We start from the raw sequence: 27570 nt of genomic DNA, 5'->3' as shown, positions 1-27570 counted from the left end.
ATGTGGAATATGTAGCACTGTGTATTAGATCTACAGTCATTCAGAGTAACTGCTTAGACTTAAGCTGTTCTATTCCCATACAGCATGTTCCATGTTTATAAAACAAAACAATAGTGCAAAGCACATGGATTGCAGATTAAGATTGCAGTGTAAGCAGATCTTTAAAACAGTAAATATCCTGATGGCTAATCACTGATATTTTACTATGGATGCATGTATCCTATGAATGAATGAAGTGTTAATACATTTTGTTTGTTCATTATCTCCCAAAAGGAGTCCAGGTATGTGCAAAATGTAACACTTTTTAAGTTTCGTCATTTACAAATTCATATTTACAAAACATGTTTGTCAAACATAAAATGGTGACATTAGTGACAATATGGTGACGTCTATCTAATCACAATGAACTGAACAATGTACTATTTTCTTGTCCATGACCAAGTATTTTCAAACAATATTGATATCTGGTGAATTTATTCTGACGGACCAGGTAAAGTGGCAATAAAAGCAGTGTTCTACGATGCATATGAAAGAGGGAGAATGTCTATAGCTGCTTGGAGATGAAAGGGCCTCAGTGTACTGAAATGACTGAGCAAACAGCAAAAGGTCAAGAAATAGATTTGCTGCTTTGAAATGTCATCTGATTACTTTTAGCCTTACCAGAAGACACTACATAGCTCAAACACAGTGAGAGAGCACACTGAATAGGTCAAGAAATTATTCCCCACTTTCTTTTTTGAATTCCTGAATTTCATTATTACAACCATGGGGCATAAATGGCTGATCTAGAACTTTTACATATTCATATAATGCAAGTATGTATCAAACATTTGTAATGCAACTTCAGTTACAAATAAAGAGAAAGCAACTACAATTTATTTGCATGTTTATTCACATGGAAAAAAAATACTTTTTTGTTGTCACATGCCAAATCTATCAAAAGTATTTCAAACAGCATCAAACTGTTTGGCACCAATAAGGCTGTAAGGTTATTGTGGTAGTGTGCAGTGGCAAAAGTGTTGGGACATACAGGAATGATTCATACAAAAACAAAGTAGGCCATAAACCAGCAAACAACAAAAAGGCATCTCATATTAAATGAAGGAAAAAAATAGTGTTCTTTAAGAGCTCGTGTCTCCTAGCTTGGATGTCGGTGTCCATATACCCATTCTAACATAATATATAATGTTAACTGTCATTTAGTCATTGATCATGTATCAGTTGCTTTGATGAGATGTGTTCGTATTTTTGATGCACAGAGAAATCATGATGCAAGCGCCAGTATGACAATGCATAGAAAAAAACAATTGTTGTGTAGATTCTAGGCAGAAATTGGGTTTCTGTTTATCTCTGGATGTAATGTATGTGTGGAGAGCCAGCCCTAAGCAAAAGATAAAATATGTTTGAGATAAGAGGAAATTATAACATTCTTTGGCTTAATTTTAATGGGTATATAAAATATTCATATTGTATAATCATGATTAACAAATAACATTCAAATAAGTGGATTCAAATGTTCTATTAGTGCCTGGAATGTCGGACTGCATCCTCCAGAGACTTCCTGGTCACCAGTAGCCTAACCACATCTTCGTTCTTTTTTGTTAGCCTTTTACGTGCCTGGTCATGCGTCACCATAGTCATATCCCACCCGTTAACCTGTTACAAACATACAGATGATTCAACAAAGTAAAATGACTAATAACAACATGACATCTTGGATAACAAAAACAATTATGGAACATTCATGCATGGTTTTGACTATGTAAAGTGTGAGCCAAAGGCCGATTCAAACAGCATGTGTGCATTATTTAGCTTGCCTACCCTTTGGCTTTACTGACAGAATGAGTGTTTTGGATGCAGCTTAAAACAATATAGCATGGTATTATTTACATTATTACACAAGTGATCATAACTGCCAAATCGTCTCTGTTGTTCATCTAAATCTGATGTTTTAAAAGACACTCACAAAGATTACTTAAAATCCAAGGAAACTTTCTAGTATCATTAATCTTGCTTTTCTGGGCACATAAGATACATACATATATAGTGCGTGCCGCAGATAATGATCCAAAGTCTCGTAAATGACATTTATTTTTGACAGAATTTCTCATCTTCAAATGCAAATGATGTAAGCTTAGGATCACCAAAACATACACAAACTCCAGTAACATTAATTATGGGAACACTCAGAGAGTGCTAGGCAAAGTTATTTTGCAGTAAACTTCATGCATTTTTTCCACAATCCATGGAGCTAGCCATATGTTTATATGCCTATGGTTTTCATCATGAAAACTGTCAACACCCGTAAATGAGGTTTATCCAACGGTGGAATTATTTATCTGTAGGTTTATGCATGTATTATTGTATGATACTTATTCTGCCTACTGATGCCATTACATTCAGATCTGCTTGTGCAGTGTAGCAGGTTGTTAGTCTTTGGTCCAGAAACTCACGGTTGGAGCAGGTAGTGCAAAGTGCTGGCACAAACATGTGAGTTGCTCTGAACAGGAGTGTCTGCCAAATCCTGTAAATTTCACTGAGTGTGTGAGAGGTTCTCATCTAGGAGTGATGAGCCAACTGAGTTGGTTTTTGAACATTTTGTTTAAATGTTTACTATTACACTAATACACTTTACTATACAAATATTTTTAAAAGACATTACAATCTCCACAGCTGTGGTCAAGCATTCTGTGTGGAAGCTGATAATATATAGATAATTTTAACAGCTAAAATGGGGAAGAAAATATTCAGATTGCATATATTCTGTACATGGGTTGGGGGAAAACACCTTTTTGATGCAATTTAGCAGAAACACAAACATTAAGTTGACAGCAACCTCTGGTGGACAACATTTTTTGGAATGCAAGAAATAATTGCTACATTATTATAATAAGCATGTGATATATGAGCAAACTGTTCCTGTCTGTATTGACAGATATGAGGAATAATGTGATTTTCATACCTGCATTATTTTATCCCCAGTCATGAGTCCTGCAACCTCTGCTGGCCCTCCTTTTGACACCCTTGTAACATAGATGCCCTAATTGGAAAAATAGGTAATATTCAGCTCAATTGCCAATTTGCAGTTTTATTATTAATAAACAGCATTTAAAACTTCTCACCTTGTCCGTTTTGTCCTCAGAGAATGGATTCTGACCAGGGTCTTGATCGATCCCACCTCCAATACTAAACCCCAATATTAAATTGTCACCGTCCCGCAGTTTGTGAATCTCAATCCGTTGCTGAAACAGAGAAAGTGAAACTCAGATCAGATCAGGCTGGTTTCCTCTCACACCAACACCTCTCACCTTCTCCTTATATGGACACACTACCTGCACATAACTCACTACAGCCACACCTAGGCATTACTCGGTGGTGTACCATATCAAACACTTAAAGATTAATAATAGGCCGATTTACGGAATCGTGATTTCCAAAACACTTTTACTGCGCTTCATTACAAGAAGATCAAGTACAGCGACTAAGACAGCTGGTTACCTCTATAACTAGTTAGATAACCGGCTAACGCGCTAGCGAGGTACCGGTCAACTAACCCAGAGAACATGTTAATAATGATCGATATGTACCATGTTAACGGATTAATTAATAGTTATTTATCTACTAACACTACTCAGCTAACTCATGTTAGCATCACCTCGGCACGGCAACTACCAGTTAACTTACACCGCTGAGATAGTAAGAAGGTAAGCAGCTAGCTAGGCTAGATAAAGTAAACCCGAGTGTGTTGGTGTGTCGGTGTGTTGTTGTGTTAGTGTGTTGTTGTGTTAGTGTGTTGTTGTGTTAGTGTGTTGGCTACAGTAGCATCACGACATACATGAGCAACAATCACAACTCCGCTAAACTTCAGTAATAAACCAGCAGTCTGACTCATTTGTCATGGGGACAGAAACAAATAAATATTCAGCTAATATCACTAACTAAGTTCATGTTCATCTTTTATAGCCGCTTTAGTAGTTATCACACAGAACTTACCACAACAGCTGTGACAGGTTGTCCGGGTATGAAAGACATTTTTAAAACAACTTCAGCCCTTCAAACTCTAATCAAACCCAAACTTTGCTAGCTGCTAGCTGCTAGCACGAGGACGTGTGGCTACACCCACTGATGACAACATTCTGTGAGGGGCGGGGCTAGAGGGGCGTGTACCGCATCCTTCAAACCTTTGTTGGGCCACTTGTGAGCGTCGGTGATTGAAACGGACCACCTGGTGCATTTTTGTATAAAACGAATTGTTTAACACGTACATGTATATGTTTTTATTTTTTATTTTGTCTGTGACTGCAAACAAGCTGTTAGTCCCATCTTTGATTTGCTGTTGCTTGCGATTGTAAGATTTAATTAGTTGAAGTCGTAGGCTACATGAGAGTATGGAATAACTTGTAGTAAAAAAAATACATTTAGAGAATAATCATTACGATAAACACAGGCGCTGAAGTTTTAATGTGGTCTTCAAAACTAAAAGTTAACACGTAGATATTGCTTAGTAAGCCTATTTTAGCTAGAAACTAGCAATCTTTGTTGATTTAAGACTACACGTATCTATAAGTACTCAAAAAACTTCTGTAACTTATATGAAACATTTCATTACAGACGAGGCAAATAAATAAGCTATTGATAGGCTATTGTAATTTATTGTGGTGTTTCAACATATGTTGTGAAAAGCGCTATATAAATATATTTGATTTGATTTGATTTGATTTTAACACAGATTACATGTAAACAAATATCTTCACCAGCAGGGGGCACAATGTGGCGACTGTTTTATTACCACTTTATGCCACGTGATTTAGACATACATTTATAAATAATGTGATCTACCTAAAATATATATATGAAGAATAAGCAAACATACTTTAGGATAGGAGCACTGAAAAAGTACAATACGGTGTCAATTAAAAAAATTAATAAAAAACTTACAAACGTGAAAATATGGATTTGGCATTTTATTCTTAATTGCTTGAATTGCTTGAACCAAATAAAATACTTGAATTGCTTGAACCAAATACTGGACAGACTGGATTGAGGTATAAATCACTAGACACAACAATAAAAAACTGTAATAACACACATGGATGTCAATTGTCTTCTTTTCTAATCTAATTTAGTCAGGATCTACTCCTGCTATGAAGTACAGCTCAATAGAGAAAATGCCCTTTGGCCTATATTGTTTCACTTCTACGGGCTCGTCTTGACTTGAACATTAGTCTCTACCCTCCTTACCTCTGTTTGTAACCACTACACTGCAAGATTCTCGATGTCAGTCACCCTTAATGAACCAATTAAGAGCCTGCTTTAGAAGGCTACTCAGTATTTGCGACTGAAAGGGCCTATATCTAAGAGATAACATCCACTGGATTTCTGTCAGATGTTTGAGGGTCCAGTTAGTCCCTGCCTCGAGTTCTGGATTTAATGCTCAGTTAGTGTTCTGTGTCACTGCTGACTTGAACTAAAAATTGGATACATGCTCGTAAAATAAAAAAATTAAAATGTGCCATATTTTGTCAATTGTGATTTTTCACCGCAATTGAAATTTGTCCTCCGCTTTTTACCCATCTGTGCAGTTAGAACACACACACATAGTGATTACTAGGGGGTTGTGGATCACACTTGCCCAGAGCGGTGGGCAGCCGTAGCCCGGCGCCCGGGGAGCAGTTGGGGTTAGGTGCCTTGCTCAAGGGCAACTCAGTCATGGCCTCAGGTCTGGGAATCGAACCCACGCCCCTCTGGTCACAAGACCAGTTCCCTACCACCAGGCCATGACTGCCCCAGATAAATATTTATCACTTCTGTGGATATTTTATTTCACATTTCACATTTGTGGTAATGTTTTGTTTAAATAAAATGGAAAAATATGCGACTTTGGAGAAGTGCTGTCTGCAAAATGTATCTATTTGCTAGCTTTGATGGCAGTAGATATTACATATCTGTGTTCCCATTTTGCACAGATGTGCCTAGGGTTGCCACCTGTCCCGGTTTTCACATGACTGTCCCGGTTTTCCTTCCTTTTAATATTCGGCCCCGGCAAAAAAAAAAAAAATCCTTTAATGTCCCGGTTTTCACTAGGTTAGTTCAAACGACTATTTAGACTGTTTCTGCACACTTTAAATCCAATTTTTTTTTTTGTCCATATTACACCCCCCACCCCCTGTCAACAATTCACGTTCGCCACCACAACACCCCCCCCCGGAGCAATTCACGTTCGCCACCCCCCGCCAACAATTTACACTCGCTGCCACCCCCACCCTGTGTCAGTATGACAGTGTCCTTGTTTTTTGTCAGACCTAGGTGGCAACCCTAGATGTGTCTACCAACACAGTAGTGTTAAATGCGTTATTGCCTTTTGTTTGCAGGTATCTGCCACCATGCATCCTCAGAAGAATGGGTTAACTGACCTGCCTGGTTAGTGTATCCGCAGAAGAATGGGTTAACTGACCTGTCTAGTTAGTGCATCCGAAGAATGGGTTAACTGACCTGTCTGGTTAGTACATCAGCAGAAGAATGGGTTAACTGACCTGCCTGGTTAGTGTATCCGCAGAAGAATGGGTTAACTGACCTGTTTGGTTAGTGTATCCGCAGAAGAATGGGTTAACTGACCTGTTTGGTTAGTGCATCCATTGCATTTTTGACAGCAAAACATCTACTTTTGACAGCAAAGCACTTTGTAATAATCTAGCATTTGGAATTGTACATGAAGATTTTTTATTGAACAAAACTGTATTAAAGCTCTGTTTTTATACACAAGTCAACCTGGATTAGTACTTAATTCAAACTACTTGTGAGTTTAAAATGTTACTCAGGTGTCATATGTCCAAAAGCTTTATCTTTTACTAACTAGTTTCAGGTTGCACCAAATTCAAGATCCAATGCAAAACATCTCATTACAAGTTAAATAATCCACAAAATTACCAAAGTTCTTGAATGAATATTTTTGTTTTTATTAATTGTATGCAAAATATTGGATATTTGTATGGTCAACCATATGAAAAGTGTGTTTGCTTTGGACCCAATTAAGTAGGAGTATATAAGACGTATTCCAACAATGTGACTGTATTGATACAAATTCACCACTGATTTTTCAAGTGGTCAGTTGTGCCAAATTTTATGACATAGCAATGCAGTCCATAACACATTCATGAGCTTTCATCTAAACTACACATGTTTAAATCATTAAGTAATTATTTTAGGGTATCCGAAACTCTGCCATATCTTTTTCAAACTTATCACAGTACAAAGATTTTGATAAATCTCTTCAAGACTGCAGTTGCATCGATTTACCACCCTTTCCTTTATTACTTACAATACTTTCTTACGTAGTTTCTTGTCGATGCTCTACTATAGTGCTTATTTATATATCATAGGCTCATCTCTGTTTTGCTATTAAAACAAACAAAAAAAACAAAACCTGAGGTATATCAAAACTGAGTGAACCAGTTAATCTGCCTAAGGACATGTGGTGGTGTATTGACCTTTGACCTTTTATCCTTCACCATGTACACTAGTGAGTGTTGAATATAACGCAAAATTAACATTCACGCAGCAGCTAAAAAAATCACATACTGAAAACCTAAGCCCACATAGAACAAGAAGACGTGAGCCATGGGCTCGCATGCTAATGACGCAGCTACTGTCCAGGCACGTAAGGCCAGCTGATGGAGCTGCCCGAGAGCTGCATGTCCCGGATCAGCGTCTCGATGGGCGTCTTGCCAACCAGGCGCATGAAGAAGAGCTGAGAGATCAGGTTGGCAGGCACGGCTCTCAGAGACGGCAAACGCAGCAGGAGGCGTCCGAAACGCTGCGGCTGGCTGGGATACTGCATACGCTCGTACTCGGTCAAGGCCACCTGAGCCTTCTCCTGCAGACTCTCCACGTGAGCCGGGTCTGTCAGTCCGCATGCGTCTGTTGGAGAGAGTGAATATGTGTTGGCTGATGTGTGACGGTTTGGAATTGTGTATTGTTTATACATATTTGCAGAAGGCCGAGAGTGCTCTAGTTGCAGTTTCACATTCAGTAAATTATGTTTGTATTGGCTTTATGGTTTACCTGAAGTGACAAAAAAAACAACAACAAAAATGCAAAAAAACAAAAAACTGCTCTCATACAGAGATTAATGGAATTATTTATAAGTTGTCAGTAGAAAGTTATATAACTGAGCAAGTGTTCCCACACATATTCCAAAGTGCTGTAAACTGCACAAGTGGCCATTTTATGTGCAATGAATGAGCAAGGTCCCACTGGTGATGAATTTTTTTAATATCATGCAGTTTTCAAGGACCTTTTGCTTAGTGGAGCCTTTTTCTTCCTAATGGATGAATGTCCTGATTCAATTATGTGGTTAACTTACACAGCAACTCCATACCTGGGGAGAAGAGGGCTATGGCTTTCAGGCAGCTGTACTCCGCAGAGTCGACCTGCAGCCGCGCCAGCTTGTCCACCTGGTCCTGGAAGACGCGCACCTGGTCCATGAAGGAGACCACGCGCTCCGCAGACATGGGCGAGGCGTGGAAGCCGGCGGCCGCCAGCAGCGGGGCCATGTGGAGCGGCAGGGCAGACTGGGCCGCGTTCAGGATGAACAGTTCGCTCCAGCTGAGCCGCAGCAGGGCCACCTGCTCAGAGACGGGCAGGTCGGGGAAGTAGGGAATGTTCCGGGCCCACTCGATGGTACTGAAAAGGAGGCGGGCGGCCAGCTCGCAGATGTTGTCTATGCCCATGACGGCGCTGCTGCTGCCGCCCAGCTGCTGGCCGCACTGCGCCCCGTACCGGCTGTTCGGGTACGGCTCGGCTCTCAGGAGCTGCGAGATGAGCTCAGGTGCCGGTTGGCCATTGAAGAAGTCTCCTCCCATTCCTGGGGCGCCAGGCCCCCCACTGCCACCCCCTACCATTGAAGTGGGACTAATGCCTGGGTGAGACGGAGGGATTCGTCCACGCTGGACTGCTACAGGGGAAAGGCATATAGCACGAGATTATTCTATAGACATGGCAAATGATATGACTAATCAGAAAGGAGGTTGCTAATAGAATAGATAATTCTGCTGTCAACTAAGAAGATCCTCGTCTATATTAGCAGTTTATGATACATTTTGGTAACTTGGATAGATAACCTAGTTAAGGGAACACTGTATCATCCACAAAACTGAATATCAATGTTCACTTTTGTTGTACATTGTGAACAAGTCATTAATCTTGTGTCATAGGGATTTATAGTTGGTGCATCCATGTTGGGTGGTGTTGAGAACAGATATGCTCCTGACACAGAGCCTGCCAAGCTCACAGGTTCAGCCTTACTGAACCTTTGGATGAATGCCAAGGTGATATCACCATTTGCTGATTCCATAAGTAGTCTGAGTTTTGAAATGTTCAAATTTCATATTAAACACTGACTTCTTATGGATGTAGGAAAAAAAGTTGATTTATAATATTTGTTATAAATATATATTCTCTCTGCACAAGAAATGCTAACATAAAAATGTTTAGGTGTTTTTTTATGTTAAAAGAATGAATCCTATCAAGTTCTTGACTTGTTATCACTCACATATTACTGTTTGGAAAGACGGGCCATAGAAATGTGTTTATTCACGACATTTACATGCACAATCGAAATGTGTAGCACAAATAGGTCTTTCTAGGGTCAATATAATTATTTAACACAATACTGAACACAAACCCCTGGCAGTCATTCTGCAAGCATGCAACATTCTCTACTATTTCAGTTTGCCAGATGTCCAGTGGAAGCTGGCACAGTTACCCTCTTTTCTCATGCCAACACGGAAGCATTTCTTCAGACGACAGTACTGGCACTGGTTGCGATGATGCTGGTCGATTTGACATTCTCTGTTTGACCTGCCAGACAGAACAAAACACGATGACATCAATTAGCATAACAGTTTCTTGCAGTTCATGACCAACGCTGGCATCAAAATCACTTAAGTCTCGAATCAGCATATCTATTTCCATTAGTTTCACGTCCGTTCTGATGGTTCTCATTATAATTCAGATTGCCTCTAAATTCAGTAATTTACTGTTTTAATCAGTTTCTTAGTAACACTGTGGTTTCTCTGTTTTACAGTTATTTTACAGCTACAGCTTTGCATTTATCTAGATATCCTGCCAATTTAAATCATGCCACTGCAGAACTGATATATTCTGGATGTTCAACATCATCACATGGGATATTTTTCCCATGTAGCCTATTTTTTATATCAGATGTTACTACGTAACATTTTTTATCATGTTCTGTTCCTGTATTCAGAATATGTGAGCACAAACTGGTTGCCACTAGATTAATGCAAACTAGTAAAAGCAATTGAATTTTAACACTGTATTCTATAGGACCAACAAGAACCTCCTTCCATAGTGGAGGTCAGTGGTTCTGACTCCATAAAAGGCAGCTTAGTGATGGGTGATTGAAAAGTCCAGAAGCCTGGCTCTGATTCTATAAACACAGAATGGCCAGGTTGCCATGCACCCCATTGAATCGACCTCCTGAGATGGCTGGCCTTGGTGGTGTGCCATGTTCGAGGAGTTATCAAATAACTGGCCTTGGTAAACCATCAGCCCACACAACCTTGACACAGCTGAAAAAATGCGCTTCGATTTGGGCATTTCTGAAGCTGCCTCGGCAGTGGCATTCTTTATCCATTTGTAAAAAGCCTTTTCTAATGGTGCATAGAAGAAGAAGTAGGATTAAGAAGACTAGAATCTCTATGGTGATGCGATAAACTCGGCTGTCAAATGCAGTGAATAGATGAAGAGAAACCAAGAAAGATTTATGAGGATTTCAAATACCAATCTGATTTAAATTATTTAAACTTTTTCCTCTAAGGGACTCAGAATTTGTTTAATAAACAATCCTGAGCTAAAACATGTTTTTAGACAACAGAATGTTTTTCCTTTCATTTTTACACTACATTCTAATGAGGTTTCACCTTCATATAGTCTTTTCAGGTCGCTGGCTATTAGTTCTTTATATAACTAATTTTCAGTGTATTGTAAACCAAGAGTCTTTGAATTGCATGTGTAAATGTATTTTAATGCATTTTAAATCAGTTGTTTAAGAATCTCATAGGACCATTTTGTTCAGCATTATAGCAGATCAAATGAAAGTGTTACTGCTTTGTCACTATAAAACTCCCAAACTGCATATATAAACAATTTTGTTCCTGTTGTTGTTTTTAATGGCTTTTATATATTAATGCCTGATAGCAATATAGTAGCATCACATTGCTTTGTATTCCTGTAATTTAATCAGTACTTGTTCAGATTAAAGATCATTTCTAACCTTTTCTGCAAGAACATAAACAAATATAGCCGCAAGCGGCAATTGGCGGGTTCACACACGAATAGGCCTCTTGGCCTCAATAGGCAATAGGCCCAATAGGTCCTTTAGACCCAAAAGTGAAAAGAAGCTGTTTGAGTGGAAAAAATGCATAAATAAATCAATGTGCAAAAGGTTCAATTGGGGCACTAAAGGCCCAAAAGGCCATTATTATCAAAATAATGTGTATTGGGAAATTGAGTCAGATCAAATAGCTAAATCACATGCTGAGATCAGCTTTGTGTGTGTTTGTGTGGTATTTCATGTGAGCAATATTTTTCAGTCAGTTCCAGAAAATGGCCACTAGATGGAGCCCAAGTACTACCATACTGATATCTCATTAATCTCAGTAATGAAATAGGACATTTTGGTGAATTAAAAGGTTCATTTCTGGTCAGGCAGTGCACTTTATGTAAAAAAAAGATTCGGTTGAGGCACTAAAAGGCCCAAAAGAAATTGTATTGGCAAAATGATTTAGATCACAGAACTAAATCACATGCTGAGATCAGCTTTCTGTGTGTTTGTGTGGTGTTTCATGTGAGCAATAGTTTTCAGTCAGTTCCGGAATTTGGCTACTAGATGGAGGCCAAGCACTACCATACTGATGTCTCATTAATCTCAGTAATGAAATAGGACATTTTGGTGAATTAAAAGGTTCATTTCTGGTCAGGCAGTGCACTTTTTGTTATGACATGTAATTGCAATGTTATAGACCTCATTGAGCTGAATCATACAAGCCAATTTGACAGGCCAATTTGAACCAAACTTGGGCCACCTCACAAGGACCTCAGTCTATAACAGCCTCTCAAATTAGGAGTGGATCACTTACATGGTTAATGAGTTATAGCATTAAAGGTCATTTATGGCATGGCCAGAAGGATATAATGGAAAAATGGGTCCACCTGAAAATTTTAAAATCCAACATTTTTTTTATCAGTTTTTACCTCCAGAGTCTACAGATTATGCTCATGCCAATTTTTCCATAATTGGATCAAATTCCTAGGACTAGTTCGTAAAGAGCTATTTTCAAACCATTGATGAATGTGACAAAACTTTGCATTTTTTAATAGGACTTGTAATTGCAAAGTTGTCAGGTGTAATCCAAGGAATAAAAAGAATCAAGTTGGATGTTCCTAAGTGAAAATTTGGAGGAGTTATGCATGATTTTCACAAATAGCGCCACCAAGTGGCCAAATGATTCTAAACTGCACAGCATGACACATAGTCCTGAGATATGCACAGTGGTGAGGTTTCATGTTGATTGGCCAATGGTAAGTCTGTCAAATGGCCAATTAATTCAAATTAAAATTAATTCGCTCATGGCGCCATGTTTTTTGAGTGATGATGTCATCATTGTGTGCCTTGATACCACTTGTGCCCCTGATGATGCCTGTAAAGTTTTGGCTTGATGTGACTAATGGTTTCTGAGAAACAGTTTTTCCCATGTTATAGCGCCCTCTGTTGGACAATCGTGGCCAGCTTTTACCTGTGCCCTCTGAGTCATGTGCCCTAACAACTGATACATTTTCATGAAGATTGGTCAAAGCATTGCTGAGATATAGCTGCTGTAAATTTGGCCACGCCTCAGAGCTATTGATTGACATGTGACAACCAAACTGTATGGAAATGTCAAAATGTTTTTAAGCAACTTTGATAATGAGATTCTCCTGAATATTTTGACACCAAGTTTGTGGGGATCCGATGAAAAACCAGGGACTAGTATAAAAAAGTAGGTTTTGCATATTATGCAAATTAGCAAAAAATCTAAGCAGGCGGAGCTTAATGGTTCTTGAGGCTTTTTTGTTTGTCTGGGGGCAAGGAATGCAGCTGAAGTGGAATTTTGTTTCTAGGACCTATGGGGTGGGAGATATGGACCAAAATGCAAAATGCTGCGTCAGGCCAATGTGGGTCTCTGTACTTTAGCACGGTCTCGCAAAGAGAATACACCATTCTGCCAAGTTTGGTGTCTCTGGGACTTACGCTCTAGGCTGCAGTATGCGTTTTATGCGGAGAAAAATAATAATAAGAAGAAGAAGAAGAAGAAGAATAGCAAAAACAATGGGTTTCCCACACTACGTGTGTGAACCCTAATAACAATTACCATATGAAAACAATGGTTCATACAGTAGTGAAAGCTAGACAAATATGCATTGAGAGGCCAATTAAGTTTGTATTACTTTTTACTGCACCCAAAATATGAAACATTAAACATTTAACTTGGATTACAATGTCTTTAATTTCCTTTGTAAGAATTTGAGTAATATTGAGTCCAACTGGGTGATTTAAGCCTTGGTGATGTGCATTTTCCTATTACCCAAATTGCCTTTAGGTCACTGTGTATAGCATTTGGTTAAAAATCCCATAATTAATGTTTGCTTTAAGCATGTACACCCATTACTGTCTACAGCCAGACCAGAGGCAGTTACTTCTACACTAAGACAGAGTTCAGGTGTCCAGAACCCTGAAGAGTTGCAGCAGTTTTTAAGCATGGCCTCTCTTACCTGCAGGTGTAGTTGAGGTTCCGGCGCACGCTCCTTTTGAAAAAGCTTTTGCAGCCCTCACAGGTGAAGACACCATAGTGCTTTCCGCTTGACTTGTCTCCACAAACCACACAGTCCACCACGCAAGCCTTGTCATCCTCTGCCCCCTCCGCATCACTGTTCCCGGCCTGGGGGGAACTCTCGCCCTCCTCCCCCCTCAGGTAGACCTTTTCCCCGAGGCCATTGGTGTTCCCATTAGGGTTACCCCATCCCCCACCCACCATGGCCATCGCTGTGTGTACCCACTGGGGTCTTCGAACACTACCCCCCCCCCCCCAGTACTGAGTATTTAGACCTGTCTGAGCACGCGTGTGAGTTCAAGATGCAGACATTAACCTGAGCTCTTGAAATGAGAAACGAGCGCTGGAAGTAAACAGTGGCGTGAAGTCCTCAAAACCACAATATGAATCTACTAGCCTTTACAAAAATAAATTGCCCAAAATACCTTCACAGAGTCCACAGTAGGTCCACAAACACTCTTCTTTGCGACAGTGTTTTTCACTTCCTCTTTTTGTCCCAGTGATCTTTCGATTCTTTTAACTTTACAGGAATTGTCCAGGGCCCTTGAGTCTGATTCACCATGCAGTTCAGAGTTCAGTCAAGAGTGAGAAAAATAAAACTCGCCCTTTTTACAGGAAACAATAAATTACACATAAACATGCACTAGAGATCAGACACCCCCACAAGACAGAATACCGCACCAAAACTGGGGCAAAAGGGCAACACCTCTCAAAATGAACCGAAATGCCTCATTTAGCAAGCATTAAAAACATTGTGTCACTTCATCAGGCAAAGCTAGGACATTTGCCCTACCCACAGGTCACTAACCAGTCAAACCAGTTCTCACTGCGTGTTCCTGTTCAACCACACAAGTGCTTCACAGAGCAAACCAACTCCACTCACGTTTTAAAAGAATGGTGTGGAGAAACAGAAACTGGCATTCTGTCAATAATTCCTTGCTTTTGTACATTGTATCAGTCCACTAATGTTCACTCAACCTCAACTTTGAAAGACATGTTGGATTGCCAGTGTTGTTTAGTATCGTAGGAATACAGTTATAGCAGATTTTCAATGGTAGGCTACCCTGGAGCTAGCAGGGGTATGAGACTACACTTCTAATGATAAACAGTTCTCCACCCAGTGCCTCCTACCCTCCCTTTAAAGGATCAAAGTTCAAGGAAGTGCCCTCTATCTCTCTTTCTCGGTCTCTCCCTCTCTCTTTCTTTCCCTCTCACACATAAATAACATACACACACGCCCTCTCCTGTGGATGAAACACAGTCCCGGGTCTTCTCGGCGGTGTAGGACGGGGAGTTTCGCTCTGCCCGCATCTGTGTCTCAGAGTCTCCGTCGCTCCGCTGGTTTGGTCTCGTCCTCCAGGTCTTCAGCTCACCGCCTTCCCGGAAGCCGGTCCCAAACAGTTGCCACTTTCCTTCTTTCTTCTCCTGCTCTCTGTCCTTCAGTAAGAACAAATCGAGAAAGCCCGTTTAATTACCTCAACTGTCCGGGGTGAAGGAACAGCCAACCCGCCTCTGCGGTGAGTGGTCAACAAACCCTGTTCTGTTTCTCTCTCCCTCTTTCCTTGTCTTCCCCCCACCTCTCTCTCTCTCTCTCTCTCTCTCTCTCTCTCTCCCTCTTTCTCCCTCTCTCTCTCTCTCTCTCTCTCTCTCTCTCTCTCTCTCTCTCTCTCTCTCTCTCTCTCGTCTGTGTGCTCAGGGATTTGACACTGCTATTCAAGCCCTCCGGTTGCCATGGCGCTGCCTGCCATATATGGACATTGGAGTCAAAGAGCAGCGAGTGGGCTGCCGAGGGCTCGCGCAGTCAGAGAGGAATGCACTGCTGCCGACGCTTACCCGTCCACGCTAAGCCCTGACCCTAGACCTGCTTCCCCACACACACACGAGCGCGAGCCGCACACACACACACGCGCACAGGCAGTTAACCCCAGCACCACCACAGCACAGCATGAGCTGACGGCCAATAAATCATGCCGCATCTATAAACTACATCACCTTATAAACATCAGAGCTGCACAGTAATTCTGCATCTATTTTTTCATTCTCAGGTTTGTTCTGTCACAATTATGAAGTGTGATTCTTTCGGTTTCCATGTTGAATAATTGTTTGCATAAACAGTAGGATGTTTAAGCCACAGTGCATCTAAATGTATTTATTACATTATTTATATATGAGCAGAACACATAAGCTTGAAGTTTCCTTTCTCCAAGTAACCTGCAGTGATCTTTAGGTAGCATTTTACTTATTATTGCCTGTTAAACCAAGGTAACAAATACCTAGGCAACAGCAAAAGAAAGCAAGCCAAACCTAGCTTGGACCACAGAAAAAAATAACTAGAAGAATCCTTTACATCATCTCTCTGCTGGGCACTCAGAGGTAAACACACAGGCATGTCAGATTACATTATATGAGAGCGTCAAACCGAGTCAATTTCTTCACGTGTAAAACCCAAGCTGTGATGCAGAGCTGGAGGATGCAGCTTGGCTGGGGGAGTGTGTGTGGGGAGGTTATCAGTGGCCCTTCACTAGTGTTAATCTTACAGCCCTTTGAGGTAAGCGTGTGTGGAGGAGGGGGAGGGTACAGCCCCCCCCCCCCCTTGTGCTCGGTCTCTGAGCTGAAATTCTAATTCATTACTTGCAAATCCTGAATAAAACTTCCTTTAGACACAGAAGATGGGACGATTTATTTTCATCCTTTTCTAAACATAAAAAAATCTACCGTTAGATATTGTTGTTTGATTGTAGTGTCTATTTTGCAATTTATAAGTTTTTTTTCATTTACATTTTTATGGCATTTGGCAGACACCCTTATCCAGAGCAACTTACATTTTTATACAAGTGAGCAATTGAGGTTTAAGGGCCTTGCTCAGGGGCACCTCAGTCATGGCCTCAGGTCTGGGAATCAAACCCACGACCCTCCAGTTACAAGACCAGTTCCCTAACCACCAGGCCATGACTGCCTATAATAGCTTAGTGGGTAATGCTTGTTACATATGTTCAAAACAGATGCCATGCGACAAGGATGTATGTATGCAGCAGACAATTGAAATGATAGATGGTGCCGTTATTTGTGACTGGTATGCTTTCAACCTTCGTTTGCTTTGGGTTTGTGTGTGTGTGTGTGTGTGTGTGTGTGTGTGTCTTCTTGAGATTGCACTGCTGGTCTGGTCTTTGAACTGCAGAAGAGGAATGCAGCTGCTCTCTGCTGGAGTCTGGTAACTTCGGATTTTTGCATTCTCACATTCTTACACAGTGAGCAGTCCATTACTGGCAAAGCAGTTGTCACACAGGCTTACTCAACTTGTACTGCGTCCACTCCCTGTGGACACCAAACACCGAGTTCATGTTTTCTGGAGCAACGCATATTTTTCGGCCTAGTCTTTAACCTCAAATACCTTATGAGGCTTATTCCATCTAGATGACCATACTGTCTGTGCCATGATGAACACAAGGTTGCCTAGTGTAAAAAAATGCACCATTCCACTCACAGTCTGAAAGAACGGCACTGTAAATGTTTTACCCGAGAAGAGCAAAGATTCAGAGGAGCCACGCATACTAAATCCTAACAGAGCACGGTGGCCATCATTGTGCTCTGGCTTCAGGTGTGGAAGAATGCGTGTGATGTGTTTAAACTTTAACCATTTCTTGGGCTTATGAACTTTTGGCTGAAGCAGCGTGTGATCTCTCACTGGACGTTGATTAGGCTTCCTGGCCTTTGAACCACACGAGAAGTCCTTCTCCTTCTCTTGAGCCTGGAGGGCCCCTGACCTCTAAAGAATGGGCAAGCAATGGAAAATAAACAGAGCACCAAGACAGGCCGAAACCAAACATCTGTTAGTGTGACACCAGAGCGAGGGAGGCCAGGACAACCACACCAACGTTACCTCAGAAACAGAAGAGTGTGTGTGGTGGAAAAGTCACACTTGGGTGATTATTATTGAAATGAGCTGATGTTTAATATACTGATCAAATGTGAATACACTCACACTTCAATCTAACAAGTATAAAAGTGTGTGTGTGTGTGTGTGTGTGTATATATATATATATATATATATATATATATATATATATATATATATATATATATATATATATATATATATATATATATATATATACACTGTAATAGAAAGCATATTTGAAGTTAACAGCGTTCTTCTGTTCTTGTGTTACACTTTCAGTTTGTTTTGACTCATTTCGACTCATCACACTGTCTGCAGTCAGGGCTGCATTACTGAGGCAGTTCATTGGTTAGCTGAGGTCTCACAGTCAGGCTCTAAAGGGCTCGCTAAAGATATCTCTTTAGATAAATGGATTAAAAGCTGTTTCCAACACAGCAGCCCAATTCCTCCTGTCCCTTATGTTTAAAGCCGTCAACTTGCTAATCTCCCTTTCAGAGGGGAAGCAAAAGACGTGTGAGGTTAGCTGCGCTGAGGCTGGGGCTAATTGAGGAGGCAAACAGGGCTCCGGTCTCCCATGCTGTGCTTGGGATGCTTGTATTGATGTGTTCGTGCTGGGTGCATGCGGCGTTACGGGACGGAGGTCATTGTGCGTGCACGTGAGTGGGTTTGGAGGATGACAAGGCTTGTTTGGTCGCTCGATTGAGGTCAAACCTCTTTTTATCTCAGAAAAAAGGTGCTTTCTTTCCCCCTAAACAGAGAACGTGAAAGGTGCAAAGAGGATTGTGGAAGATGAGTGTGAGAGATGGACAAAAACAGAGGGAGGGAGAGGCTGTATTGACATCTGTGAGAAAAACAGAGTGATAGGGCCTACCATGATCTCTTTATACGACTCGTGGGGCAACGTATTTAAATGAGAAGCGGATGTTTGGAGTAAATGAGTTGACCTTAACCCTGTGGGTCAGTGCCCTTCGTGTATGTGTGTGTGTTGAGAGAGAGAGAGAAAGAGAGAGAGAGAGAGAGAAAGCGTGTATGCTTTAGAACCAGGGGGTCTGTATTAATCCATTCCCCAGGCTGTGATTGACAACCTCTGTCATTGCCCTCCAACAGTGAGGATTTTTCCCAGGCATCTGAGCATCACTAAACTCCACATTCAACAGATGCTGGAGTTTTATGGCACCTCCTCTTCTCGTCACTCTTTTTTCGTCCTGATGTTGTGGTGTGTTCCTCATGTGTACGACTACTTGTAAAGACCCAGTAAAAAAATAAAAATCAATGAACCCAATTGGTCTCAAAGAATCTAGCTGCAATCATATGGTCACAATTAACTGTTGCCGTTACTGTACAGTGTACATGTAGCGTTAAATTTCTCGTTATATATGAAGACTATCTGCTGCGCTGAAGATTCACCCACTGCAGATTGTGGAGATGATAAGTGCACTACAAACAGGGCAAGCTCAGGCTAGCGCTACAGTTCACCATGGCCCAATAACCCCTGCATTCACACACTTCAACGAGGGTGCAGGTTGGCCTTTGACCCCGGGGGGGTTGACACTCAACCTTTGCCTCAACCTCCTGACCAGCATTCACAGCTGCATTCGGCTGCCCCAAGGCTGAGGGGGCGGGGCAGGTTCAGGCCTGGGAAAGGTGGACCCAGTAAAAGGAGGGGACAAATGGCCAAGCCAGGACTCTTCAGCCCGGGATGTCTTTGTCCTCTTCCTTTTGTTCGAGCGGATGGAGGACCAGATCTTCGCAGGGCGTGTTGTGTTTTGCATGAGGAAAATTACGTGACCTCTAGTAAATACAGCGCCCCTTACCCGCAATCTCTGGTCTTCCTAGTCTTTCTACAAAGACACCCTTAAATAAGCAGGATTATATGCCTCCAATAATATAGACACACAGAATGACTGGTGAAAAGAACCCTCATCTGCAATTAGGTTGTCCATACAGAGTTTTAAAAGGTGCAGCAATTATTACATTGTAAATTAGCAAACTGTTTCCACACACACACAAATAATAACAATAATAAAACAACAATAATACTCATCATCATAATTATAATACAATTAGAAAAAACATAAAAGACCATTAAATACCTTATTAATCCTTTTATAAAGGCTATTAAGTGTATAAAAAACTCAATGCATCCTCATCTAAATTCCCTTCTTTAATTTTATTTCTTTCTTTAATGGAGTTGTTAGTTTGTTAACGCTTCAACAAACGGTCTGTAAAATGTGTATTTGAGGACAGATCTGTTGTTTCAGAGCGTGGTCTCCTCCTTTTTCCACTCCAGCGCCCCCAGCGTCCTCTTGAGTTCAGCCACTCGTGCGCTCTGACGCTCTCCCACGACCATTATTTGCCTCTCAAGTTTCCACAGCTGCTCGTGGTGTTTCTTGCGAGCGCTCCTGTATGCACTCACGGCTTTGCTAAGAAAAGAAATTCCTGAGATTAATTCAACCATCCATAATCCGATTGTTCAGTGGTACAGTCTTTAACAACACTGTTATATGTTGGGGAATGGAATTTCAAGCCCTTTTGTTAATTAGGTGTCAATTTTGTTACTCTATCTATTAAACTATTAAAGTTCCATCTTAATGTAGCCTAAGCAAACTACATATTTGATAGAGGTCTCATAGCCAGTTACTGATTTTGTCATTATTGCTCCTCTTGTAATAATTAATGTGGCTTAACTACTTCCAGTACTGAGAGACAGCTAGCTTCCCAAATTCTGAGTAATCCCTTGCAGAAGAAAACAGTGTCTCCATTTTCAAAAATGAACCATATGCTGTACTTGTGAGAGAGAGAGAGGCGGGTCACTTCCTCTTTGCTGACTGTCCTGTGAGTGGTGCAGTCTAAGAGAACAGAGTCTAGATCCTCCCGTAAGGTCCTCACGGTCTTCTTCAGTTTCTGCTCCCTGCAGGAGGAAACAGGAAACAAACATTAGATCATTCGTCAGCTCATAATTAAGATATATTATGATTCACAGTAAAAAATGTAAAAGCGTCAATTCACCACAACATCGAATTAATTCTATTGGGGGGGGGGGGGGGGGGTTCACATAATTAATTATGCTTTTTGTTATTATATTGACCATTTTGAGACCTCCTGAGATTCCCTCTCCCCCTTCACCTTTGTAGGGCTGCTTGCAGCTCTCTGATGAAGACATGGTTCCTGGCCCTGGGAGTTCCCCCTCCGCTCTCCAACTTGGTCCGATTCTCATCCATCCTCTAAAACAAAGAAGCACAGATGTCACACGTTTATAGTGTTTCTGATTTCATACGTACAGTGTTTCAGATTTCACACATTTACAGTGTTTCAGATTTCACACATTTACAGTGTTTCAGATTTCACACGTTTACAGTGTTTCAGATTTCACACGTTTACAGTGTTTCAGATGCTTGCACTGATGCAGCATAAATGTGTAATGAGTCACAGGTCTCTAGGTCTCTACCAAACTGCCCAGCTCATGTGCTTCAACTGAACAGAAGGAGCAGCCACAGCAGGAGGGTCCTACATGTTCCTGCACGGAAGCTGACGGGGCACCTGCTGCTCTGCTCTCCAGTCCACGAGCTCTTCCTTCAAACACTTGGTGATCGCCGCCCCGGCCACATCCTGACACTGCTGCACTGTCAGCGAGTGCTCCAGACAGAGTCTCTCCTTCTCCCGAAGATGGATGAGCCCCCTCAGCTCAGACATTTCCTCCTGCCAGTCAGCCCAGTAAAACCAGACCACCACTGGTCACCTCAGAAGGTTCGCGCTGTGTCCAAGTATTTGTGATGCAATCATGATACAATAAAGATATTTCTATGGTGGTCTAATATTCTGCTGAGAAATGCCCCTTGATAAAAATACATACAGTAGTAATTGAAGACAAGTATAGGTAAGTCTAAAACAGAAACTACACAAAAGTTAATAAAACAGATGCAAATACCTGTGATGTGGCTATAGAAAAGACAATTAAATCTGTTGCCCTTTGCAAAAGCCTCAGTACTCCCCTGATCTCTCAGTACTCCCCTGATCTCTCAGTACTCCCCTGATCCCTCAGTACTCTGATCCCTCAGTACTCTGATCCCTCAGTACTCTGATCTCTCAGTACTCCCCTGATCCCTCAGTACTCCCCTGATCTCTCAGTACTCTGATCCCTCAGTACTCTGATCTCTCAGTACTCCCCTGATCTCTCAGTACTCCCTTGATCTCTCAGTACTCCCCTGATCTCTCAGTACTCCCCTGATCTCTCAGTACTCCCCTGATCTCTCAGTACTCTGATCCCTCAGTACACCCCTGATCTCTCAGTCATTTTCCTCCAATCACCAACAATGTAAACTGGAATTCTTATTGAGCACTTTCTTCACCCTGACCTAAGTGTTACACATAATGCAATATTGCAATATGAGATCTCACCCTGACAGTGACTAGCTCATGTAGCAGTGCAGCTTTCTCTCCTTTGGGGTGGCTGGAGGGAGAAGCGCCAGGCCTCCGAGCCCCCGCCAATGTGCCTGTATCTGGGCTGAGCTTCCCCTCCCCGGTCCTCGTCTGCTCTGGAATACACACTGCCGCCCTGTCTTGCTTCAGTCGGGCGATTCTCTGCTGAAGAACTCCTGTCTGGTCTTCAAAGTCCTCTGGAGACAAACTAGCACAATGACAAAGGAAGGTGATCCAAGTGCAGATTACGTCCACAGGAAAAAACATGAATATGCAAATCTGGCCTAGACAGTGTAGGACTAGTGGCTCAGTGACTTGGCATCAAATGATGGAACGTCACTGGTTTGACTAGTTTCAAAGTCACTTTCCAGTCTCTAAACTACATTAAATCCTAATTTTACAAATTATTTAAATACTTTTAAGTGAGTGCTGAGATGCTGCGTGTAACTGGAAGACATAAAGGACCTGTTCAGCCTGGCCATCATGGCATCGTCTGGTGTACATGATGACACCCCCTGAACAGCAGTCAAACAGTCAATCTGTTGTGGTGGACATGGCTCTGTAATGAGAGACAGTTGTTAGAACGTGAAGGAGAGGCCACGCACAGCTGTGTGTGTGTGGGTGTGTGTGTGAGTATGTGTTTGTGTATGTGTGTGAGCGCGAGTGTGAGTGTGTGTTTGTGCGCATGTGTGTATATGTTTGTGTATGTGTGTAAACGCACGTGTGTGTGTGTGTGTGTATGTGTTTGTGTATGTGTGTGCGTGTGTGTGTGTGCGCGCGTGTGTGTATATGTTTGTGTATGTGTGTGAGCGTGCGTGTGAGTGTGTGTTTGTTTATGTGTGTGCGTGTATGTGTGTGCGCGTGTGTATATGTGTGTGTGTGTATATGTGTTTGTGTATGTGTGTGTGTGTAAAATAATGATAAAGAGACAAGCACACAAAGAGAGAATACGTGTGTGTGTGTGTGTGTAACATGAGTGTGAAGCGGAGTGTGTAATGCACCTGCCAACACAGCATTCTGTTGTTTCCTGGTTTCATACAGGGACAATAGATCATCATAGGCCTCTTCACACTCCTCACTGTCAGAAACAAAGTCAGTATTAGTCTCTCTTATACACAGACATACTACCCGTTAAGGGTCAGCCAGAAGCTCAAAAAGAAAATAGATTAATTTAAGGTTGAAGAATCTTGTACAGACAAGGTCCTTTTAGGTGTACTGACGGTTTAGGTGAAGAGAATCCTGCCCTATGCACCAACATGAACAATCTTTAACATTTACCCTCATATACATACTGTACATGTACTGATCAGAGCAGCGCACCAGTACGCCAGGGCCATCTGCAGCGCGGAGCAGTCGACCTCCTGGCGGCTGAGAGCCATGCTGACCTCCTCCAACTCGCCCTTCCGCCTCTCCAGGGACCCCGCCAGCCGCTCGTTCCTCACCTTCAGCCTCTCCAGGCACCTGTGCACAGAGAGTCGTGTCTGTGAGTGCCCTGGAAGACCACGTGGAATTCAGCCTGCCAACACGGGGCCCGGGCCTCACCTCTGGAGACGCTCCACCTCTGCCTCTAACACGGAGCCCGGCTGGGAGGGAGAGGCGGGAGGGGAGGGAGGCAGCCTGCGTGACAGCAGAGGAGACGCGGGGAACGAAGGAGATGCCCAGCAGGGGCTGGAGGTCCTGCTAGAGGACGGGGACAGACTTATCGGAGGGGAGCTACTGGTCCCAGTCAGCCATTTTCGTTTGAGGTCGATCAACTATTGTCATAAAAATAAATTTTAGATGCCAATAGATATCAGTTTATTAAAAGTCTGACTTGAACGATTGCGATGTGGTAGGTGATGTGGTGAACGATTGCGATGTGGTGAACGATTGCGATGTGGTAGGTGATGTGGTGAACGATTGCGATGTGGTAGGTGATGTGGTGAACGATTGCGATGTGGTAGGTGATGTGGTGAACGATTGCGATGTGGTAGGTGATGTGGTGAATGATTGCGATGTGGTAGGTGATGTGGTGAACGATTGCGATGTGGTAGGTGATGTGGTGAATGATTGCGATGTGGTAGGTGATGTGGTGAACGATTGCGATGTGGTAGGTGATGTGGTGAACGATTGCGATGTGGTAGGTGACCTTTTCTTGAAGTCTTTTCTTCTCCTCCTCCAGATCCAAAATGGCTGCCTCCGAGCTCTTCTGCTCCTCCTGGTGATTCTGGAGTCTGGTGCGGAGGTCTCGGTTGACTTTATCAAGGCAGAGGATGTCTTTTTGGTATCGCTGACGCTCTTCAGAAGGCATTGCAGATGGATATGAGACACCAAGCTCCCTCTCCATTTCTTCCAACACCTGAGATTAAAGGAATAGGTCCTCTAAATCTAAGGGTTGTTGTTTTTTTTTTTTTTTTGTGGAGGGGAGGGTTGTCTTTTTGAGCTTGTTTGACCAGTTAGCAAGACTTAATTTGCATAATGCTAATGGACTCCTCCTAGGTAACCTTTGCTATTAGCCTCATCGGCCCTTTTTGAACTTCCCCTTTAAGGTGATGTCACTAATGTTAAACCAGTGGACCACTGGGAGCTCACGTGTGTTGCCTGAACCCAGGTCTCGCGTGCGGCGGTAATGTGCTCTGTCTGGGTTTTTCCATCATTGTGAAGGTGTCGGCCAACAAACATTCTCCCCTTCCTGGCAGAGTCCTCCAGGGTGGACAGAGCCTGCTGGACCTCTGACCAAAGGTCCTCTCGCCCTCCTGTGGACGAGCATGGTAAGTGCATTATAAAGTATATGTGCAATGTAGAAACGGCTTCTTCTCCCTCATTTGTATTTACCGAATGCCAAAGTGTCTTTGCATTGATTAAAACAATGTCAAGATATCACAGTTAAAGAGATATGATTTCTTTATTCTTATTTCTGAATATTTGAATGAGTTATGCATGCATGTATTATGACTAGTGGGAAAATGAAAACTATGTTTTGGGGAAACAAAAGGATGGCAGAATTTTAAATAAATGAAAATGATTTAAATAATACCCTGCCCTTACTAATATGCAATTTTGTGTGATTGATGCTAGGGCTCTGTGTAAATAAAACCTTCAGATTCACGCCAGTCTCGCATGGTTTGTGGTGTCGTGGCAGCGTCCACAACTGGGTCGCTCTGTGCTGCCAGTGCTCTGGACTTCGGCTCCGACATGGACGTGCTGGTTTGCCGCTGGGCCTCAGGGTCTTCCAGGTCCCTGGGAGACAGGGGAAAAATGGTCTAGGTGCGTGTGCCCAGCGTGGGGCAAACTGTGGATGGCATGGAGCATGAGATTTACCGGGGAGCTTGCAAGGCCCCCATCTTCACGTTGAGCTCCGCTACGATGCGCAGTAACGCGGACACCTCCACCTGATTGTCCGCCTCCTGCGACACACCAGCCAGAAATACCTAATTTACACCTCCAAGTATATCATTACCTAAAAATGGGCCCATGTGTCATGCACACAATGTCAAGGTTTTGGTTTTGCAGGCTTGCATATATGATGTGGAGAATATACAAAAACAACCACGAATAATGTTATTGTTACTGTACAGCGACCTTTTGTTTTGAGCAGAGGAAACAGGAAGCGGACACATCCTGCAACCACACTTCCTGCTTCCGGAGTGTCTGACAACTAATTCAATGTTCAAAAATACAGTATTCCTATTCCTAAAAAATACAGAATTCCAATACTCTTATTCTCTCGTCTTAGATTCTTATTTACAGTATTAATTTATAAACACACATATGCTGAAAAATACAGTTGAATTTAATTTCTAAGTGAAGTAGCCTATTCAATTATTTTTTAATTGGGTGACCAATGTATATGGAATATGAACAATAAAAGAATAAAATTAAGTTAAAGTTAACGGCAACCATTCCAATACAAGAGCACTTTACTGATATCAATTACATTTATTTTCATTTCAAATAGATTTTCAACTTCCTACATAGAAATCTACTACTGCTGAAAAATCATTTCTATTTCCAGTAGGCTATAATAATATAAATAAACGAACAACCACAAATGGCAGTCTTCCGTAGCTGAGAATGTGGAGAAGAAAGCACTCACCTCTGTCATTCTGCTGTTCTTACGCATGTTTTACTCCTTGCTTGAGAACACAAACCTACAGAGTAGAGCTGCAGGCTACAGTGGGCTGCTGCTTTCACTCTGTGTGATTATAGCCTTGAGTAGTTCCACACTGTGCCTGTCCTATGGCATGCACTCCTGTCAGACCAGGAAAAGGCTTTTCATTCCCATCCCACCTCGCTAGTTAGAGTTAGAGTTTTAGAGTTTAGAGTTTATTTCGGTTTTTAGAGAAACATGTACATATATACGTACACATACGTATAAACATATGTATAAACATTTATGTATACCAATTCATTTACATGAAAGAAAAAGAAAGTAAAATAATATTTAATAAATAATAATGGTTATAATAGTGAAAATAATGATAACAATAACCGAAAAAGGTATAGTCTGAAGCATTAGCTTATATTGACTACCCTTTTTAATCAAATATATATATTTTTTCCAATTGTTATTAATAATACACTTTGCTCATCTCCAGAACAATCATACATTACTATTAAAAATCAATAACAAGTTATACATATATAAAATTATTTCTCTTTATTATAAGTTTCTATTACCTTATTTTTAAGCATGTTTTTAAATTTGACAAGTGAACAGGACATTTTTATGTCCTTGTCACAACTATTCCACAAGTTTACACCTTTGACCGATATACATCTACTTTTTGCATTAGTTCTTACTCTTATTTTTTTAAACATACCAGTTCCCCTGAGTTCATATGTAGTCACTTTAGTTTCAAACAATTTCTGAATATTGGTCGGAAGCATATTTTTTTGTGCTTTGTACAGTATCAAAGCTGTATGAAGGTCAACTAGGTCACTGAATTTTAAAGTTTTTAAATTAATAAATAGTTTGTTTGTTGATTCATGATAATTGGATCGATTTATAATTCTTATAGCTTTCTTCTGTAACATGAATATTGGTTTAGTGTTGGTTTTATATGCGTTTCCCCATATCTCCACACAGTAGGTCATGTATGGTATTATGAAAGAACAATATAGCAAATAGAGTGATGATTGATTTAAAATATCTTTAGTTTTATGTAATATTGCAATAGTTTTAGCCATTTTTGTTTTTACATAGTTTATGTGTTGTTTCCAGCATAATTTGTGATCTATTATAACACCTAGAAATTTGTTTTCATATTTCCTCTCTATATTAACATCATCAATCCTAATTTTTATATTATTCTTGATTTGTCTATTGCCAAATACTATAAAATTAGTTTTACTCAAATTCAGTGACAATTTGTTCATATC

General features: G+C 41.4%; 3 protein-coding genes and 1 long non-coding RNA gene across 11 annotated transcripts; 1 reads left to right on the top strand and 3 right to left on the bottom strand.

Moving 5' to 3' along the window:
• Nucleotides 1–869: 869 nt before the first annotated feature.
• tax1bp3 (Tax1 (human T-cell leukemia virus type I) binding protein 3) lies at nt 870–4152 on the bottom strand. Of its 3 annotated transcripts, XR_013134507.1 has the most exons (6): nt 3994–4152; nt 3123–3242; nt 2963–3040; nt 2454–2524; nt 1529–1656; nt 870–1381 (listed from the first exon to the last, which is right to left on the bottom strand). XR_013134507.1 is itself a non-coding variant. In XM_077024427.1 (5 exons), exons 1-5 carry the CDS (start codon nt 4030–4032, stop codon nt 1638–1640), a joined length of 327 nt encoding a protein of 108 aa, XP_076880542.1. In that variant the 5' UTR covers nt 4033–4152; the 3' UTR covers nt 870–1637. The 3 variants fall into 3 exon arrangements, 2 of the variants coding, with proteins under 2 accessions (XP_076880542.1, XP_076880541.1); XM_077024427.1 differs by having other exon boundaries at nt 870–1656; XM_077024426.1 differs by lacking the exon at nt 2454–2524.
• A 2674-nt stretch (nt 4153–6826) lies between these two features.
• On the bottom strand, nt 6827–15438 carry nr2f6b (nuclear receptor subfamily 2, group F, member 6b). Of its 2 annotated transcripts, none has more exons than XM_077024425.1 (4): nt 13834–15438; nt 9764–9858; nt 8378–8950; nt 6827–7917 (listed from the first exon to the last, which is right to left on the bottom strand). In XM_077024425.1, exons 1-4 carry the CDS (start codon nt 14100–14102, stop codon nt 7643–7645), a joined length of 1212 nt encoding a protein of 403 aa, XP_076880540.1. In that variant the 5' UTR covers nt 14103–15438; the 3' UTR covers nt 6827–7642. The 2 variants fall into 2 exon arrangements, with proteins under 2 accessions (XP_076880540.1, XP_076880539.1); XM_077024424.1 differs by having other exon boundaries at nt 6829–7917; nt 8378–8953; nt 13834–15436.
• LOC143528631 (uncharacterized) lies at nt 15272–25403 on the top strand. Of its 5 annotated transcripts, none has more exons than XR_013134504.1 (5): nt 15649–17103; nt 20925–21537; nt 24371–24565; nt 24738–24959; nt 25267–25403. It is a non-coding gene; the product is annotated as an uncharacterized LOC143528631 (long non-coding RNA). The 5 variants fall into 5 exon arrangements; XR_013134503.1 differs by having other exon boundaries at nt 20925–24044; nt 24093–24565; XR_013134506.1 differs by adding an exon at nt 17592–17815 and having other exon boundaries at nt 20925–24565.
• Nucleotides 19828–26463, bottom strand: ushbp1 (Usher syndrome 1C binding protein 1). Its single transcript, XM_077024423.1, has 14 exons — nt 26285–26463; nt 25510–25595; nt 25286–25428; nt 24781–24944; nt 24338–24547; nt 23752–23963; nt 23530–23670; nt 23211–23287; nt 22675–22768; nt 22189–22417; nt 21331–21489; nt 20917–21014; nt 20579–20701; nt 19828–20213 (listed from the first exon to the last, which is right to left on the bottom strand). The coding sequence occupies exons 1-14, from the start codon at nt 26309–26311 to the stop codon at nt 20048–20050; spliced, it is 1929 nt and encodes a 642-aa protein (XP_076880538.1). The 5' UTR covers nt 26312–26463; the 3' UTR covers nt 19828–20047.
• Between the last annotated feature and the right edge of the window lie 1107 nt (nt 26464–27570).

Source organism: Brachyhypopomus gauderio, chromosome 12 (genome assembly GCF_052324685.1).
Source record: "Brachyhypopomus gauderio isolate BG-103 chromosome 12, BGAUD_0.2, whole genome shotgun sequence".
NCBI lineage: Eukaryota > Metazoa > Chordata > Actinopteri > Gymnotiformes > Hypopomidae > Brachyhypopomus > Brachyhypopomus gauderio.
Note: the sequence above shows the minus strand (reverse complement) of the source record. Positions and strands in the feature narration are given on the sequence as shown.